The sequence below is a fragment of the Martes martes genome, assembly GCF_963455335.1.
Source record: "Martes martes genome assembly, chromosome: 4".
In the NCBI taxonomy this organism is placed as follows: Eukaryota; Metazoa; Chordata; class Mammalia; order Carnivora; family Mustelidae; genus Martes; species Martes martes.
Window position 1 is genome coordinate 174793598 of NC_137891.1, and position 18967 is coordinate 174812564.

General features: G+C 48.2%; 1 protein-coding gene and 1 pseudogene across 2 annotated transcripts; one reads left to right on the forward strand and one right to left on the reverse strand.

The window, feature by feature from the left end:
- Positions 1-2811: 2811 nt before the first annotated feature.
- LOC308341874 (ubiquitin-ribosomal protein eS31 fusion protein-like) lies at positions 2812-3279 on the reverse strand (annotated as a pseudogene). Its single transcript has one exon. The product of its transcript is annotated as a ubiquitin-ribosomal protein eS31 fusion protein-like (transcript).
- Positions 3280-4310: 1031 nt separating this feature from the next.
- Positions 4311-6830, forward strand: TEX46 (testis expressed 46; the record flags this gene model as incomplete). The annotated part of the gene is made up of 2 exons (XM_080801728.1): positions 4311-4502; positions 6633-6830. The coding sequence occupies 2 exons, from the start codon at positions 4311-4313 to the stop codon at positions 6828-6830; spliced, it is 390 nt and encodes a 129-aa protein (XP_080657854.1).
- Positions 6831-18967: the final 12137 nt, after the last annotated feature.

The following is an 18967-nucleotide window of genomic DNA, read 5'->3' on the forward strand; positions in this document are numbered from 1 at the left end:
CACACGGGGAGCTCGCTGCCAACCGCCGCCGCGTACGCACGCGCTGAGCGCGCTCCAGCCGCGTCCGGACAAAAAGGCCCGGGACGCCCACCGCCCCGCCTTCCCCGGCTGCCATAGAGCGGCGCCCTCGCGGCTAGAGCGACACCACCGCACGAAGCACAATGCTCTCCTAGAGCGTCGCCTTGGCCTTTGGAGTCGGCCCCAGCACCTTCCCGGTCCTGGGGCTTCTGGGCCATACTGCACCTCCGAAGGCGACCATTTCTTCCAGAGACTCGCGTACACCCGTGAATTCGTTCGTTCTTTCTTTCATTCATTCGTCAGTTCGACCAATATTAATGCTCACTACGTGACAAGGGTTTAATTATGAAGTTTTTCTTTCAAAGAGTTTACAGTTTAGTGAGGGGGAAACATTGAACCGCAACTGGGACGTCATCTTATTGTTTCGTAATTGTCCTGCTTGCACTGGGGAAATCTTGGAGAGCGAATGAATTTCGTGGTAATAAAATGGACAGAAGTTAGGAAATCCACGCTTGAGTCCAAACTGGATTGCTGTTGCCTCCAGGGTGGTGTTCCTGCGCTTCCTTCTGTCTGGACCTCCTTCCCACTAGCACTCCCTGTCTTCCATATATAACACCTCTTTCTATTCCAGGTTAATTCTTCCTAGTGCTGCAGATGGTGATGGTGGTTTGTTTTTTTAATTCCTCCAAGATTCCTTTAGTGACCCAGCACTGGAACAACTTGTGTTCTTCAAGCTTGTTTCTACTTACTAAACACAACTATAATTGCTTTTGTATATATCTCTCTCTTCAAGCTATAATTTTCTTTTAAGTTTATTATTTTTTTTAAGTAATCTCTACACCCAACGTGGGGTCGAACTCAAGAGTCACATGCTTTCCTGACTGAGCCACCTGGGCACCCCTTCAAACTATAATTTTGCAAAAAATTATCCCATTTACATGAAGTTCAAGAACTGGTAAAACTAATCTCTAGTGATAGAATCCAGTCAGTGATCACTTGGGATGCTAGTGAGGGCTGACTGCAAAAGAGCAGGAGGGAATTTGCTGGGTTGATGGAAATTGTTTTTTTTAATCTTGATTAGGTGGTGTACATGTTAGTCAAAACTCACTGTACTGTACATGTAAAATATTTTCATTTTTTGTCATTTTTACATCGATGAAGTTGAATTTTTTTTAAAACTAGGCAAACAGGAAAAAGGAGACAATTAAGTCCAAGCAATTTAGAAGCTGTGCAAGAAAAAAAATGTAATCATAGTTCAACATATGGCTTAGCTATGAACTACACTGACATAGCCATAATAACATAAGCATTAATATTGTTTTAACCAAAGCGATAGAATTACAGAGAGGATGGAGGAAAGAGAAGGTGTGTGGAGGAGAGGAATGACAGGGGTTTACAGAATCAGAGACGAAATGGGAATGGGGGAGATTCTGCATGGGAGCTAAATTCTCATCTTCCATCATAAAAAGATAATATATAACATCAAAATTGAAAAATGAAGAACAGTACAAGCATACAATTTAGATATATCAAGATAAATACCAGAAGAAACAGTTAAAAAGTTGGAACGAGTTGTCTGAGTCATATAACTTGAGGATGGAAAGAGACAAATAGAACAAAGTTTGTTTCAAAGCCTGTAGATCTGATTGTGCATTTAACAATTCGATAAAGCTTAAAATTAGATTTTTAAAATATGTATATCTTTTAATCCAACAATTCCACTTTCCAGAGGATATTCTAGGAAACTATTTAAGTATGTGTACAAAGATTTAACTTTAGTACTGTTTACCTCGAATTATATATAATAGCAATAAAGAAGAATTAACCTAAAGGCCCAACAATGGCCACTTAATTGAATATATTAGAATATCATAGCCATTAAAATTGACACTTCAACATGAAGAACTCTCATACAAAATAGTGAGCATATGTCAAATATTTATTTAACTCATTATTGAGAGAACCAGTAAGATGGCAATGCTGGTTCAAAGGAAAACATGAAAATCTGATATATAGTCACTAGTCAGTGGAAAACAATGCTGGAATAAAATTGCAAAGTTAAATAAGAAACAAATGGTTTCAATGTCTTCCAAGGACATAAAACTGTAGACTTTGAGGTTATCTTTTCTATCAGGCACAACTCATTTGCCTCTATTTCCAAAAACAACAACAAATCATTTGCAACTTAACCCATTTTAAAAATTTTGTGGTAAAAGACACATAATATAAAATTTGTCACCTTAACCATTTTTAAGTGTATAGTTCACTGCAGTTAATTATATTCTCATGGTTGTACAATCTCCAGAACTCTCATCTTATAAAATTCTGTGCCCATTAAACCATGACTCGTCATTTCTCCCTGCCTCCTAGCTCTGGGCAAACACCATGCTACTTTCTGTCTCTATAACTTTAACTACTCTGGGTATCTCATGTGAGTGGAGTCAGATGACTTTTGTGTTTTTGTGACTGGCTGCTTTCACTGAGCATGATCACCTCAAAGTTAATCCATGTTGTAGCATATGTCAAAATTCCCTTTTTTTTTTTTTTAAGATTTTATTTATTTATTTGACAGAGAGGGAGAGATCACAAGTAGGCAGAGAGGCAGGCAGAGAGAGAAGGGGAAGCAGGCTCCCCACTGAGCAGAGAGCCCTATTCGGGGCTTGATCCCAAGACCCTGGGATCATGACCTGAGCTGAAGGCAGAGGCTTCACCCACTGAGCCACCCAGGCACCCTCCCTCTTTTTTTTTTTTTTTTTAAATGTTAGTTCATGTCTTTTTTTAACCCATATACAATTATGTGTCCTCTGGTCTGTCGAAGCAGTAGGTCAGACAACATTTGCTACAATAACATCTGTCAAAGTGCTAGCCATAAGAATACCAGCGTCACATTCATTTGAAGGGCACACCCAGCAAAGGTGACTGATGTAGCCCTTCTCATCTACCTTAGAGATAGTATTTCAGGATGGCTGGCTTAATCTTCTTTCTCTTATGCTTATTCTTCTTGGGCGTGGTCTAAGACTTCTGTCTTTTCTTTGTGCCACCACAAAGTTTCAACACAAGATGAAGAGTGGACTCCTTTCGAACATCGTAGTCAGACATAGTATGTCCACCTTCCACATGCTTGCCAGTGAGAATCAGCCTCTGCTGACCGGGAGGAATTCCTTTCTTCTCCTGGTTCTCAGCCTTTGCATTTTCTATTGTATTTGAGGGTTCAGCCTTGAGAGTGATGGTCTTTCCCATAAGGGATTTCATGAACTGCATCTTGGCAACAGTTCTACGTTGGATGGCGGATGGGAAAGGAGAACGTGGCAACAACCCTCAGGGTTTTCTGAATTTCCTTCCTTTTTAAGGATGAACAATTCCATTGTATGTGTACACACATTTTGTTTATCCATTCATCTGTTGTTGGATTTTGGGGTTGCTTCTACCTTCTAGCTATTGTGAATAATGCTGTTATGAACATGGGTGTACAAATAGCTCTTTAAGACCCAGCTTTTGGGGTGCCTGGGTGGCTCAGTTGGTTAGGCCTCTGCCTTCGGCTCAGGTCATGATCCCAGGGTCTTGGGATTAAGCCCCATATTGGACTCCCTGCTCAGCAGAGAGACTACATCTCCCTCTCCCTCACTGCCCCCACCCCCGCTTGTGCTCACTCTCTGTCAAATTAAAAAGTAAAATCTTAAAGAAAAGAAAAAGATCCAGCTTTCAATTATTTTAGATCTATATCCCGAAGTGTAATTGCTGGAGCAACTTATCCAACTTTTACAAAGGTAACATCTGACTTTACAGAGTCAGGACTCTAACCAATATTAAACAGTATTGTCAAAGTTACCTTCCCCTAAAGCATCAGATGACCAACAGGTAGACCAACTGGACAATATTCTAATATGACTGCATAGACATGCTTGGAGTAATCTCTTCGTCTTATTTCCAGATCTTGGGTAGTTTTTCTTTGCAGTCTCCCTCACAATGAGGGTAAGGGCTCTGTGCTGCTGGCCATTTTATTCCCAGTGGTGAGGGCCAGAAGTACTGTTGAATAAATGAGGTATCACTCTAGCCGACATCACCTGGCTGTTATGAGGACATCATGAGATGTTGCTTACAAACTGCCTGTCAAAGTCTGGCACACAGTGGCTGCTTAAGACATAGGAGTAGTTAATGTTATTGTTATGCGGCAGCAGGGCGGCTGGTTATGACTCAGAGGAGGGGGCGGCCACGGCTCCTGTCATGGAGGGCAACTGTCCTAGAGGGGTCACCAAGGCAGGGTCTTGGGGCCTGGGTGCCTCCAAGCCATAATGCTGGGGGAAATAATGTCTCTTTTTAGGTATCTCCATGGGATACTTGCTTCCTCGGGCACCGTAGGAGCACTGGTGGCTTGGCTGATAGGCTATAAGCCAGCCTTGTTTGGCTTCCTATTCCTTCTGCTGTTGCTTAGCAACTGGCTGGTCAAGCATGAACTCAAGCCCACTCCCCCAGAGCCCCCGAAGGTGAGCAAGAGGGGCCTTAGCTTCAGCTAAGGATGATGGGACATTTACAGCTAGCCTGGGGGGATGGGGGACAGGGAAGATGTCAGGATAATGGGGGCAGGACTGAAATATCCACAGCTCTGGGTCTAAGCCCCTGTTCTACAACTCCCACTTGGGGGATGGAGGACAAAGCACTTCTTTTACAAGACGTCAGTTGCCTGGGCTGTGAAATAGAGACCATCCCTAGACAAAAAGCAAAACAAAACAAAGAACTGGTGGTTGCCAGAGGGGAGGTAGGTGGGGAAGGAATGAAATATGTAAAGGGGGTTAAGAGTACACTTATCTTGATGAGCACTGAAAAATGTATTTATACAGTCATAGAATCACCATGTTGTATACCCAAGTATACATCAATTAGTATACACTGTATACTAGTCATACTTCAATAGAAAGAAAACGAAGAGAAAAAAACTTGTTAAAAAAATGGGGGACCGTCCCAGACTCTCCTACTTCATGTCTGACGTCAACATGGTTTGGCAACAGTAACCATTACTTTAAAGTGGGAAAATTTTAAATGGATGAACTAAAGATACCAACGGAACATAGATGCATCTCTAGAACGGTTTAAGGAAGACCGTGTAAATGTACACAGATTGCTACACCTTTTATGGAAAGTTAAAAAAGCACATGAGACCATACCCCGCCTTGTCTGTGGATGCCTGTGCATAGGGAAAATATATTAAGGTTGGATCTCTCCACCTCTGGGCGTTTGATATTTTGAGTGAGATAATTCTTGATTGTGAGGGCCGGTCCTGTGGATTGTACCATATTTAGTGACATCCTTAGCTTCTACCCACAAATGCTAAGAGCACCTCCCGGCCCCCCTATTGTGACAACCAACAATGTCAGACATTGCCAAATGTCCAGTGGGGGAGGCAAAAGAGCCTCCCACTGAGAACCACTGTTGTAAAGAAATATATGGGAAAAATAACTTCTGAGTTCGGGATTGCCGTTGAGATGAGGTTCAGAGGGAGAGGAAACTCTATGAGAAGGACCCACAGGGGACTCCAGTTACATTTGTCCTATTTTATTTCTCATACTGGTATGGGAATGTGGGTATTTGCTGTAATATTCACCTTTTTTTGCATGTCTGAAATTAATTTTTTAAAGATTTTTAATTTTTATTTATTTGACAGAGAGAGAGATATCACAGTAGGCAGAGAGGCAGGCGGCGGGGGGAGCAGGCTCCCCGCTGAGCAGAGAGCCCGATGCGGGACTCGATCCCAGAACCCCGAGACCATGACCCAAGCTGAAGGCAGAGGCTTCACCCACTGAGCCACCCAGGCGCCCCTGAAATTAATTTTTTAAGATTTTTATTTATTTATTTGACAGAGAGAGAGAGAGAGACAGACAGCACCAAGCAGGGATAGCGGCAGGCAGAGGGGGAACGGAGAAGCAGGCTCCCCGCCAAGCAGGGAGCCTGATGCGGGACTGGATCCCAGGACGACCTGAGCTGAAGGCAGATGCTTAACTAACTGAGCCACCCAAGTGCCCCTGCATGCCTGAAATATTTAAAATGGTTTTAACGATGAGGAACTTGTAGCTGACTCCAAAAAGAAAAAAAAAATTAAGTATTACTAATGGTGTATAGAAAGATGAGGATTACAGAGATCAGAGCGTGTCATGAGACCACAGAAAAAGTTGGCAGGTGGTGACTTTTATGAGGCCTGACAACAGTCTCAGGCACGCTGGGAGAAACACACTCTCCAGGAGACAGCTGTATCTTGGTTAAGTGCTTTCTGTCCCCCGAGGTGAGTACAGACGAGCAGGCCATTTCATTTATTCCTAGGAACCAAAGGCAAGTATGGGTCCTAGGAGTTCAGGGGCTCCCAAACTGAGAAGAGGGCCTTTCCTCACTGGACCCCAACTCTCTCACCCACAAGATGTGGCAAAGATGCTCTCCTTGAAGGCTGCTTGGTGTGGACTGATTAACGGGCTGTTTATAAATCACTATTAACCAACATTTCCTTTTTTGGGGTGCGGGGAGTCTAGGAAGAGGCAGAGAAACCAAAGCCTCCTGAAATCAAAGCCAACAGCCACATCTTGAACACAAAAGAAGTGGAGAGATTGCACGCCTGCTTTGCCCTCCAGGACAAGGTCCTTGAACGGCTTATGTTCAGTGAGATGAAGCTGAAGGTCTTAGAAAATCAGATGTTCATCGTATGGAATAGAATGAGTCATCGCAAGAGGTCAAGCCGGCAGCGGACTTTCCCCATGAGGAGACACAGAGTAAGGAGACATGACTCAGTTTTCTCCATCATCTCTGACTGCACTTCAAACTCCCCCTAAAGAGGTCAGACAGACTGGGGTGGGCTGGCCTCTTCGGATGTTATCTTTACTCAGTAAAACCCAGTCAGAGACTATTGGATTTTCTTAGTAAATCACACTGGAGAGCAGGATTGGAGGCCGAAAAACCAATCGCCTTTGGGAAAGGAAGCCGTCCTCACTCGGTCAGCTGTGTTACGCTCTAAGAACAACCTGAGGGGGCTCCAGAACCCGGCTCCTCCTCTCTTTCGGCTGACCACATTAACCTAGTCCGGGGCCCTGTCCCTGTTCACCTCGAGTCTTATAATGGCCTCTCCTGGGCTGCCGCAGCTCCCAGTCTTCCCCTTCCCCTTCCCCTCTGCTCAGAGGCCAGAGCCAAGCTCTGCCAAGTGGGCAAGTTCATGCCTGTTCTTGAGTCTACACCTGCTGTGGTTGACAGAAGAAAGGCCACACTCCTTACTGGGGTGTTCAGCCCCTCCATGATCTGACCCCTTTTCCAGGCTTGCCCCCCATCCCCTTACTCTCCCACATGTGCTGGAATATCCTAAACTTCAGTCATCGGGTACCCGCTTTGTGATTTTTGCCAGAGCCACAAACCACCTGAATGTTTAACTCAATATCGTCCCTTTAAACGGACTCGTTTCCTTAAATAAATGTACCTGTGAAAGAAAAGTCATAATAAACATAACTAACTGTACATTAAAAAGCTGTATGGTTTGGCTAAAATAGAACATAACTGTCAAAAAAAGAAAAAAAAGAAGAAGCAGACAGTGAAGACAGAACCATGTTACTAAAGTTCCAACCAGAGCTTGGTTGCCCACTGGAAAAGTCTGAGCCTGGGAATTTGGGGTTAAAAAGAGAGATTAGTAACTACTAGTGTTTGAGAGATACGTTAGCACCAAGCTAAGACTTTCCTCCATGAGGAGAACTAGAAGGAAATCACTACCTCACCATGGGATCCGGTGTGGCTTAGTGCCTTGTTGGGGCCCCACCTAAAAGCATCTCCAATCAAACCAGATGGCTGGTCATCCCCCAAATGCATCCACATCTTTGCTTGCATGATTTCTTCCCCTGGAATTCCTTATCTTCCCCCATCCTTTTTTAAAAAAGATTTTATTTATTTGACAGAGAGACACAGCAAGAGAGGGAACACAAGCAGGGGGAGTGGGAGACGGAGAAGCAGGCTTCCCGCTGAGCAGGGAGCTTGAGGCGGGGCTTGATCCCAGGATCCTGAAAACCCCGAGACCATGATCTGAGCCAAAGGAAGACGCCCAACCAACTGAGCCCCCCAGGTGCCCCTATCTTCCCCTTTCAACTATTAAACTTCTTCAGTGGTTCCTAAACTATACCTCCAGAAAGCTTCCTTAACCCAGCTGGGAATAGTGTCTGTCCTTGGTGAGCTCCCAGCATTTTATCTTCAGTTTGGCAGTAGAAAGTATCACCATCTGCTGGGATTTGATTTGCGCACATTTCTGGATTCCCTCCCCATCTTCCAACTAGATTATAAACTCTCTGGGGGCAAGGATGGCATCTTGTTCCTCTGTCTACTGCCCCCCACAGGACCCAACACTGGGGCTGGTATATAGTCAGTCAGTGCTTCCTAAATAGCATCTCTGATGGTTCGTCACAGTCTTATGGGTTTTCTGCACCCTCCTTTTATGATGACTCTCCTATAACCTATTTTTTTTTTTTTTAAGAGCAGGATCTCTGGAGCCTCACAGCCTGGCTTTAAATCCCACCTCTATCCACTCCCAGCTGTGTGCTCTCAGACAATTCTAAGTTGTTCATTCTCGCTCTACCTCAGTTTGCTCAACTGTCAAATGGGGAGAGTAGCACGATCACCCTCCTTGCGTGTTGTGAGGGTTTGGTGAGTTACCACACGCCCTCAGGTCTGTCTTCCCATGACCTCCCTACCTAAAACCACAAGCCTCCCTTATGGGTCAGGTACCTTCTCCTTGCCTCTCGAAGTCCACTCTCCACTCTGGGGTTGTGTCAGGCTGCTTTAGGGCTGGCTGGGTTCCTTCATAGAGGATCACTCCTCTCAGGGAGGCTCTCTCGACGGGACCTTCTTCTTCCAGGTTCCCTTTGGAGCCAGGGGGAGGTGCATCCCCCCCAGTTTTCCAGCCCAGGGGAACTGCACTCTCTTTAGATGCTTCTCACACCTTTGTCAACAGTCCCTTTCACGCAGCTTCATGGGCCATTGCTAATGGTCTTGCTGTATGGCCAGGTCATGGGACCACCTAGAACTAGACCATCAGGAGCATCTCTGCTGTGGAAACAGATAAAGCAATTTGGTCACAAAGTGCAAAGGTAGGTGATATGTGAACGAGCTCACAATAAAACACTGGACACTAAATTCTTACCTAGACCTACCAATAACAAAACCATCATGGAGGTCTGAGGTGGCCCAGTGAAGATCCACTTGACCCATGAAGCACTCGTACTCACACAGTAGGACTCACTTGCAAGAAATGCTGGCTTGTGGCTCAAGGTCTATCTCAAGAACTTGGGCATCTGACCAGTTCATAATAGCCAAATTGGTGGCAGTGGATTCTGACTGCCATAGACCTGATTTAGGCTATGGGGTGGCTATTCTCTTCACCCAGCTAGATTCCTAAGGTTCTAAGCACCTTTGCCATGTGCTAAGATTTCCCGATATGACCCAGTCTGACAATGGAACTCTGTTTATAGCCGCTGCCTCCCAGTTGTGGGCCCTGTCAATATGGAATTCTCTTGCTCTTCCACACTTGCCCCCTGCAGATGGTGGGTACAAGGGAGCTTTGGTATGGCTTGTTCAAGGTGCAATTAGATCAGCACTCCCTCATCTTCTGTGGGCAGCTAGGAAAGGGAAGGGTACACCTGACATGTCAGGCAGAATGCTGACTTCTGGGTTCCTATGGAGAGCAGGGCTCTGGAAAGGGCAAATGATCTGGCTCATCCCAGGCTCATGACAGCCCACAGGTGATGATCCATCAAAAACATACGCCAGTGATCTGAGGAAACAGACCAGGGTGGAGGGCTAAATAAACTTGCCTTCTTTTCCAGAGTGGGCCAGGCAACACTGAAGGGCCTCTAGCAGCTGCTCAGGCCAGAGCCCACGGCGTGAACCTATCACAGTGCTGAATATACCACCACACAGACCACCCCCCCACCCTGCACCATCCCCAGCTATAGGAGACTTACCAGCGACTCACTCTCTGACAGTGGCAAGGACATTGTTCCTAGCTGGCCACAGCCACCAACAGCTGTGTCTTGGGCCTCCACAACCATGTTTCCATCCCTCGCTCAGAGGGATGGATAGTTCCTCGCATCTGGTGTGGACTACACGGATATCGTGGACTTTGTACCATTACTCCAGGCTCTTCCTTCCCCCTCCAGTGTCTCCCCACCCCCCCTATTGCCAACAACAGCTGGAATTCCTCTTAGGAGCCCAGCTGATTTCTACCCCTGTGGTTTGTTACACTCTTACTGAGCTCCATCCCTAGCGGGCAGGCTTATGTTGATGAGCTCTAGGTCAGGGGATGGACCTTGGAAAAATCTGGATTGTATGGGAAGACCCTGGGGGCTCACTCCAGGTTCGAGCAACGAGATGACAGCAGGTGGGCTCCAGGCGGAGGGTCCCTTCCCCAAAGCAGAAACCACTGCGCAAGGTCTCCCCTTCCCTCAGGGCCTTCAGGGACCTCAGCCCCGCAAGCAATTTCCCTGGTGCCTGAGCTCAGACCAGCTTTTCTTTACTTGCAAGGCTGACCTCACTTGGTCTATACAGTAGAGTAGTTGGGGCAGGGCGTGGGGGGGATCTTCTGGAGAACACACCAGTATGTTTCCGTCTATGCCCTGAACCTTGAACGTCTCTCCATATGATGATGAGAGACTGCACGACACACCAGCACTTCATTAACTGCTGACCCGCCGCATCTGGGTCCCCCGGTGAAGCCGATTTGCACCCACGATGCATGACTCCGTGGTCTTTGCCTTCATCCCACACTCATAGCTCCTCTACCTCAGGGCTCAGGGCTCAGACCCTCCACTTCATTTTACTCCCTGGTGATGGCTTTAAATATTCTCTACTATTTTCTAATGTCAGTGATTTTCTAAATTATATCTTTGATACGGACCTCTAAGTTCCAGATTCAAATGGCCCATTGCCTACTTCAGTACTTTCACTCGGCTCAGAATTAATGAGAGTCCTGAACACTGTCCCTTTGCCCCAAACCCCTCCCACACACAGGTTTCCCCTTTCTGGTGGCTTAGTCCAAAACCTCTGGGACCCTTCCTGAGTCTTCTCTTTCCTGTTCTGCTCTAATTCACCAGCAAGTCCTACGGGGTCCAACTTTGAAGCATGTCCGGAGTCTGGGACTCTAGGTGCCTCCACGGCTGCTTCCGAACAGAGCCCTGGCCTCCCTGCCCCTACCCTGGCCCTCCACACACAAGCCTGAGTGGTCCTTTAAAAATGTGAGTCAAGTCCTGCCACTTCTCTACTCCACACCCTGCAAGGGCTCCGATGTCACTCAGAGTGAGAACCAACGTCCTTCCCGCAGTCCATGAGGTTTCCCATGACCCGGTCCCTCATTACCTTCCACACCTGGCTGACTGCCCTGTCCCCCAGTCTGCTCCAGACTCCCATCTCCTTGCTTTTTCCTTTGGCACACTGGGCACATTCTCGCCCTCCAAGAGGCCTTTGCATTGGATGTTCCCCCCCACCAGGGACTCTTCCTCTCCTGGCCATATACCTAACTCCCTTACCTCCTTTGGGTGGTTTGCTGGATGTTTCTTTCTCAAGGAGGCCATCCTGACCTCCCAGTGTAACCCTAGAACCCTCACCTCCAGCTCTGCTTACTTTGCACAGCCTGCAACACGGTCTAATGTGCTACTTACTTGCTCGGCTGCTTCTGCTAGAATGGAAGTTCTACAAGGTCAGGGACCTGCCTTGTTCACGGAGATAGTTCAAGCACCTGGAACAGTGTCCAGCACTTAGTAGGTGCTGAACAACTACATGCTGGGGTGCCTGGCTCACTCAGTCAGCAGAGCCTGTAATGCTTGGTCTTGGGTCATGAGTTCAAGCCCCATGTGGGGTGTATAGATTACTTACATGTATAAATTTTAAAAATACACATGTGTTGACAATGATTGCTTGTTGCTACCTCTGCCTTGCCCTAAGTCTACCCCCAGATCCGAGCGTAAGATTTTGCAAATGGTAGATCCTTGGTAAGTGTTTGTTGGGCGACTCAGTGGAAAAGTGAGTGGACAGGGGCACCTGGGTGGCTCAGTGGGTTAAAGCCTCTGCCTTGGGCTCAGCTCATGGTCCCAGGGTCCTGGGATCAAGCCCCCCATCGGGCTCTCTGCTCAGCAGGGAGCCTGCTTCCCTTCCTCTCTCTCTGCCTGCCTCTCTGCCTACTTATGATCTCTGTCTGTCAAATAAATAAATAAAATCTTAAAAAAAAAAAGAAAAGAAAAGTGAGCGGACAGATGGATCAATTAATCAACATGAGACTGACCGGGGAAAAATGCTAAGTATCTTCCCAGATCCTCTGGGAAAGATACTTTCCTTTTTCAAGTTTAGTTTGTCCTTGACATCTTTTTGGCCCCTTTCTCCATTCCAAACAATCCTGATGCTGAGGGTAGGTACAGTCATTTTCTGTCTCTGGGGATGTTCTGGAGCGGACTTGGGGACGAGAGAGCAACCTCAAAACAACCTGGGCAGCAAGCCACGGGGACCTCCGGAGAGAGAGTTTCAGGACGGGGACAGACAGAGGAAGCCAGCAAGAGTCCCTCAAGCCCACAATCCACTTGAACTCGGGAGCCCCTTCTCCCCCTCTGTGTTACAAGTCCTGCTCCTAGTTCTAAAAACCTGAGCATGGTCTTCAGAGAAGAGACATCAGGAAACGCCTCCAGGAAGTGTTGGGACAACTGGAACGAGTTCTGAAACTAGAGGGAGAATAATGGAGAGAAGAGGGTGGAAGGGATGGGAGGGGGAGGTGGGGGAGAAGGGGAAGGTGGGCAGAACAGGGATGAAGAGAGGGGAAGAGACCAGCCGCAGGGGCATGAGTGGGGAGCGCTGGGAGGAGACAAAATGGGATGTTGGTCATCACAGTGGCTCACATGTGCTTAGCTAGTGCAATCCACACTCTCACCCTAAGGGGGCAGGCTCTATTTTATTGTTCTCTTTACCGATCAACACTCGGGGGTCCAGCAGAAGCCCAAGAAATCCAACCAAGGGCGCGTAGTCAGTGGTGGAGCTGGGATTCAAACCCCTGCAGTCTGACTCAAGGGTTGAATTTTGATTCTTTCGAAGAGCAGTGGGCAGGCACGGAAGGTTGTTTAAGTAAAGGACTGATATGATGTCTCTCCTGTATAAAGAGGACGATGACTCCTCCCTCAGGGGGCTGTCGTGGGGATTATCTTTGCTCACACACAGAAAGCCCTGGACAAATGCCTAGAGGAAGGGAAGCGCTCCCGGGCCCAAGGGTTCTACATACGGGCCTCTGCTGCCACCACGTGTCCACTTTGCTGTATGACATGCTGCGGATTCTCCCTGGCTTAACTTCAGAAGGGGCAAAACTGGGCTGGGTTGATGACAGGTGGCTGCTTTGGGGAGGGAGGAGCTCTGGAAGCAGCTGGTGTCCTGGGGGTGAGGGTCTTTGTCAGTAGAGGTGTGGAACCCTGATGTGGACTGATGTGAGTATTTGGCCCCGGTCTGGAGACAAACCAGAGTGAGATGTGGCCCTCACCCTTGAGGGGGTGGGAGACAACATGGGAGTCGCCCCAATATTCAGGAAACAGTGTTGGCACACAATCTGTGACCCAGCAGCAGGCTGCCCGGCAAAGACTGGCCAAGTGGCCAGGTAGAGAAGACACGGGTCCCCGCCCCGCTGTGTCCCTAAGCTTGCTATGTGACTCTGGGAAGTCACCTCCTCTCTCAGAGCCGGTTTCACCAGCCCTACAACGTGAAGTTGGGGCAAAACCACTCAGCCTTCTTCTTGTTCTAATTTAGTAAGTCTCTATTCTGGGCTAGCCTGGAGTTTTGGCTACAGGGGACACAGACTGAGATCCAGAAGGTCTGTCTCCACCCCTTCACATAGGGGACCCTAAGCATCAACAAAGTGGGGAGAATCGTTCCAGTCCTGTCAACCCCAGGTGGCTGGGAGACAACTGTGGGACCCTACTGAGATAAGGGTATGGAAGCTGGTGTGATCCACGAACTGTAGAGGAGACATGCTCCTCAAAATGTGGTCCACGGCCCAGCCTCGACCTCACCTGGGAGCTGGTTAGAGGTGCAGAATCTTGTGTCCTGCTCCAACCCCCTGACTCAGAGCCTGCAGTTTGACTTGACCCCAGGCTGTTCCTACAGACATTTAAAGTGGAGACATACTGCTCTGGGGCAGTGCTTCCTAACCTTGACCACATAGTGGCATCACCGAGGCCACGTCCCTGAGCATCTCTAGGTGTGGAACCCAGACACCAGTGGGTTCAAAGCTCTCCAGGTGATCCCAATGTGCAGCCATGTCTAGGGGCAGGAAGGCGAATATATTTACACTTTTTGTGTCAAGGAAACCCAATGGGATAGTAACTTTCTAGAATGTTCACCGGGAAGGATCTGATGTCTGACACGGGGGCTGGGTAGAATTGCACCGCAAAGCTACGTGGTCACAGGAAGCTGGCCTTTATGGGGTCTTTACTCAGTGGCAGGTCCCAGGCTACCTGCTTCACCAGCATGCTGCCATTTAACCCTCCCGGTCACCAAGATAGGACTATCCCCATTTTGTAGATGAAGAAATAAAAAGGTCTACACGAGCAGTGACAGAACAGGTTATCTGAATATTTAACAACTGGGTTGACCCCTGGTGGTCTTCAAACTATGTTCGTTGGAATGCCAGGTGCCTCAGGGGCAGCTGAGGAGCTGGTGTGGGGGCACGGATGGGTCTGGGAGGCCTGTGGGTCATCTCTCTGGCACACTGGGCTTGGCAGACACTCCTTCTGGAGAGAGCATTCCCTTGCCCGCCAGCCTGGAGCATCTTGGATCACTTGGTGTTGCCCAGGCTCCCTGACAGATGTGCCCTCCTCCCTGCCGCTCAGGGACCCCTGGAACTAATCCTAATGGTGGAGGGCATGTGGAGGGATTAGTGCTGGGGTAATCCGCACTACATCTGCCAGCCCCTGGGGAGCCTGCGTGAAGTCTGCATCTCGGAGCCCAGGACGCCATTCCTGTCCTCTGAACCACGGGGACTCATGGAGGCCCTGGCCAGCCATGGCTGGGCCTGAGTTGCCCTGTCCTTCCTGAGCCTTCCAGAAAAGGGTGAGTTGGGGCTAAGGACCTGGGGGTCAGATAGGGTTGTTTCTGAGGCTGGAGGGGAGGCAGGGCCAGGAGGATAACCAGCTGACTTGATTTTCCCAGGACGGAGGGATCTGGAACTCTCAGTGCTAAAATCATGACAGAGCCGGGCAGACCTGCACAGCTGGTCAAGCTCGCAGGTTTTCTGAGGTGGTGCCCCTTGCCTTGGAAGTGGAGCTTCATGGTGGTGGGGGGGGGAGGGCGGGTGCTTCGCCCATCCCATCCCATCCTCATCACATCCCACACCCCTCCCATTGCCTTCTCACATTTCTGTCCCCTCCTCTCTTTCCCAGACTCCAGGACCTCTCTTCACCTTTATTCCTCTGTTTTCCACTCACAGGGTCTCTGGGGCTGTAGACCAGAATCCTCAAGGAGCTGGAGTCTTTCACGCTGTGGAGAGAATGAAGACCCAGGTGAGAGAGAGCCCCACCAATGCTTGCTTCAAGTAGTGGCCTAAATCACTCCACATCACCTTCACCGTCCTCACTAACATTTCTTCCATGGTTTGCGCCGTAGGCCAGGAAGAGTTTCAAGTAGTTTACATGTACCAACACACTGAATTCTCAAAACCAACCAGAAATCATTCCCCTTCCTTCTCATATCCCCAGGCCCCTGGCAGGAGTGCCACCGATTCATTCCCACTACCTGCTCAGTGAAGCTTTCCTCCCCCTCCCACCCAGAGGCTGAGTTCATGGGTTCCTCGGAGACCCGAGAGCTGTCTGCTCATGCTCTGTTTACATCTCCCTTCCAGAGAAATTTCTGCACTAGCACCAATTAGTGGACAGCTTTCTAGGGGCTTTGCATGCATTATCTCATTTGCCCACATCTAACTTCTATGAGGTGTAAGAATGATGGTCATTCCCACCACACAAACAAATGGAGACTCAGAGAGGTGAAGTCATTCGTCCAAGGCCAGTAAGGGCAGAGCCAGCTTTGAGTCTTGCTTCACCTGACCCCAGAGCCCTTCTATGTGGCCACTCCACCATCCTGCCGGCTCCACGGGGGGTGGATGTTGGCCAAAGGCTCTGTAGCACTGTGCCCAACACACAGCTGACCCCTGGAGACTGTATTCTGGATGAATGACTGGACAAGGAGGGTTATACCAGAGTGGGCAGTGAGAAGGAGAACGGAGGCGAGTGTCTTGGGACTGTAGACCGCCTTGGGAAGGAGCTGGCGAGGGGTGGGATTTGGGGGAAGTCAGACTCTTCCTGAACCCTCCCCTTGCCAGGATGGTCCACCTGGGAAGGGAGAGGGGAAAGATTCCTAGTGGCTACTGCAAGTCAGCATGTGAGCAGCTGGTGAGCAGCTTAGAAGTGAAATACTGACTCCACCTTTGGGTCCCTTGGAATAAATCCTGAGACTGGAGACAGGCATGAGATCAGACTAGGCCCCAGAGGAGGGCTACGGATCAGGAGTGCAGCGAGCCCAGGCACGTGGTGAAGTGGAGTAGGGTGCTGCAGAGCACGGAGCTCGAGTCCCACTAGGTCATGTGCTGTTCATGACTTCAGCGAGTGATTTAAAGTCTCTGAAATTCGTTCTGCACTTGGAAATGAAATGCCCATCTTCTGGCCCCTGCGACAGAGGTCTGTTGGGGGAGATCAGGTTGCCCTGCCATCAGGGCTCCCTCCCTGGCCCTGCCCCAGGGGTCTTCTGCTCATGCTCAAAGGGAAGCCCCTTCCAACTTCCCTCCCACACAAACAATGTCAGAGAACCCCGCCATCCACTCCTCATGCCTGAAGCCCCGTCTTGCATCTGATGTCACCCTTCTGACACCTAGGTAGGGAGACATCCTAACGCTCTTGGGCTCTTTAATGGGTTCATTTTAAAAAATGGAGGTATAGTTTATGTGCATTCAAGAGTCACTCTTCTGGGTGTACAGTTCTATGAGTTTTGACAAATGTACCCAATCCTGTGACCATGATCTGGATACAGGACAGTTCTGTCACCTCCCATAGTCCTTTCTGCTCCTCTGTAGTCTACCCCATCCCTACCCCGAAGATGGCCACCAAGTGGTTTTCTGTCCCTACAGTTCTGCCTTTTACAGAATGTTATGAAAATGGAATTATACAGACTGTGGTTTTTTGAGTCTGGCTTATTTCACTTAGCAGAATGCATTTGAGATTCATTCACGTTACTGGGTATATCAATAGCTTGTTCCTTGACACTGCTGCTAAGTGTTCCATTGTAAGGATGTAACAGAGTTTGTCTATCCATTCACCAGTTCAGGAACATTTGGGTTGTTTCCAATCTTTGGAAATTATGAATGAAGAATGGCTTTAGTGGGAACCCCAAATTCTAGAGATGGAAACTGAATGAAATTTCCAGATGGAAATGTTAACTCTTTACAAATAGTCCATCCTGCTCCAACAGGTGAAGACACGGGGGCCCAGGAAGGGAAGGGACTTGTCTGTAGTTACAATCAGCTCAGGAAGTGCAGCTGAAATTTGAACCCAAGACTTCCAGCTTGCAGAACAATGTAAAAGACATCCCCAGCAGAGTGCGAAGAGCTGTGGGTGTAAAGGCCGAGAAGGAAAGATCCTGGTGTGGGCGACATCTGCCCCAAGGAGGGAACCAGACCAAGAAGCCAGTAGTGACCAGGGCGGATTACTATTACAAGGCAGGATGGGGTGTGCATTAGAGAAAAGAGGCCCTCAATTCTGCCTAGGGGAGAATGAGAAGGCTCTAGAGATGCCCATGAGTCTTACGGGAAGAAAAGAAGTTTGTCAGGGGAAAAGGATAGAAAGGGCCTCACAGAGGGGAATGACAGGTGCAAAGCCACGGAGGGGGGGACGAGGCATAAAGAGGCAAGGATGAGGGGAGGAGGAGGAGAGGTAGGAAATGGGCCCATAGAGCCGGTTAGGGTCAGATCATCGCAAGCCTCTCCAGCCAGACTGTTTCCTGTAGGACAGTGTCATAGTTCTGGGCTCAGCATTTGAGCTTCATTCCTCATGGAAGAGTGTGTGGGATTGGACAGAGAGGCAAGGAATTGAAACTCAGTGAGACCCTAACAGAACAGAGCCTACAGAGCAGGTATTGGTAGGTACAGACCCTTGGTGTGTTTCAGGGACGACATACAGGCCAGTGGGGGACAGGACTGGAGTATGTGATATATGGCGCTGAGATGACTGATTATGCACATGGAAAAAATAAAATTAGATTTCTTCTTTATACCATAACCCAAAATATTTCTGTGTATGAAAGTCTAGAAATCTACATTTACAACCTCTGTATACACACACACACACACACACACACGCACACATGTATACACAGAACAAACAATATTGATGAATTTGATTTGATTGGCAGGAGCCAAAACCAAAACCAAAAGCCCTTATTTTTATTTATTTATTTATTTTTAAAAAGATTTTATTCATTTATTGGACAGAGAGAGACAGCAAGAGAGGAAACATAAGCAGGGGAGTCAGAGAGGGAGAAGCAGGGTTCCCATTGAGCAGGGAATCTGATGAGGGGCTGGATCCCAGGTCCCTGGGATTATGACCTGAGCCCAAGGCAGACGCTTAACTAAACCACCCAGGCACCTCCCAAAAGCCCTCTATTTAACAATAATATCTCCTAGAGCTTATACTGTGTCAAACAAAATGTACTTTACATGTATATTAACTCACTAAATCCTTACTAATTTATGAGGCAAGCACTATTATCATTTCCATTTTACAGGTGCAGAAACAGGCACAGTAGGGTAAGTGACCCTCTTAAGGTCACACAGCCAGGAAGTGGTTGAACTGAGATTCAAAATTAGGTAATCTGGCTATGGATTCACCACTACACTATTCTGCCTCTCAACAAGTTATCATAAACACAATGTGAA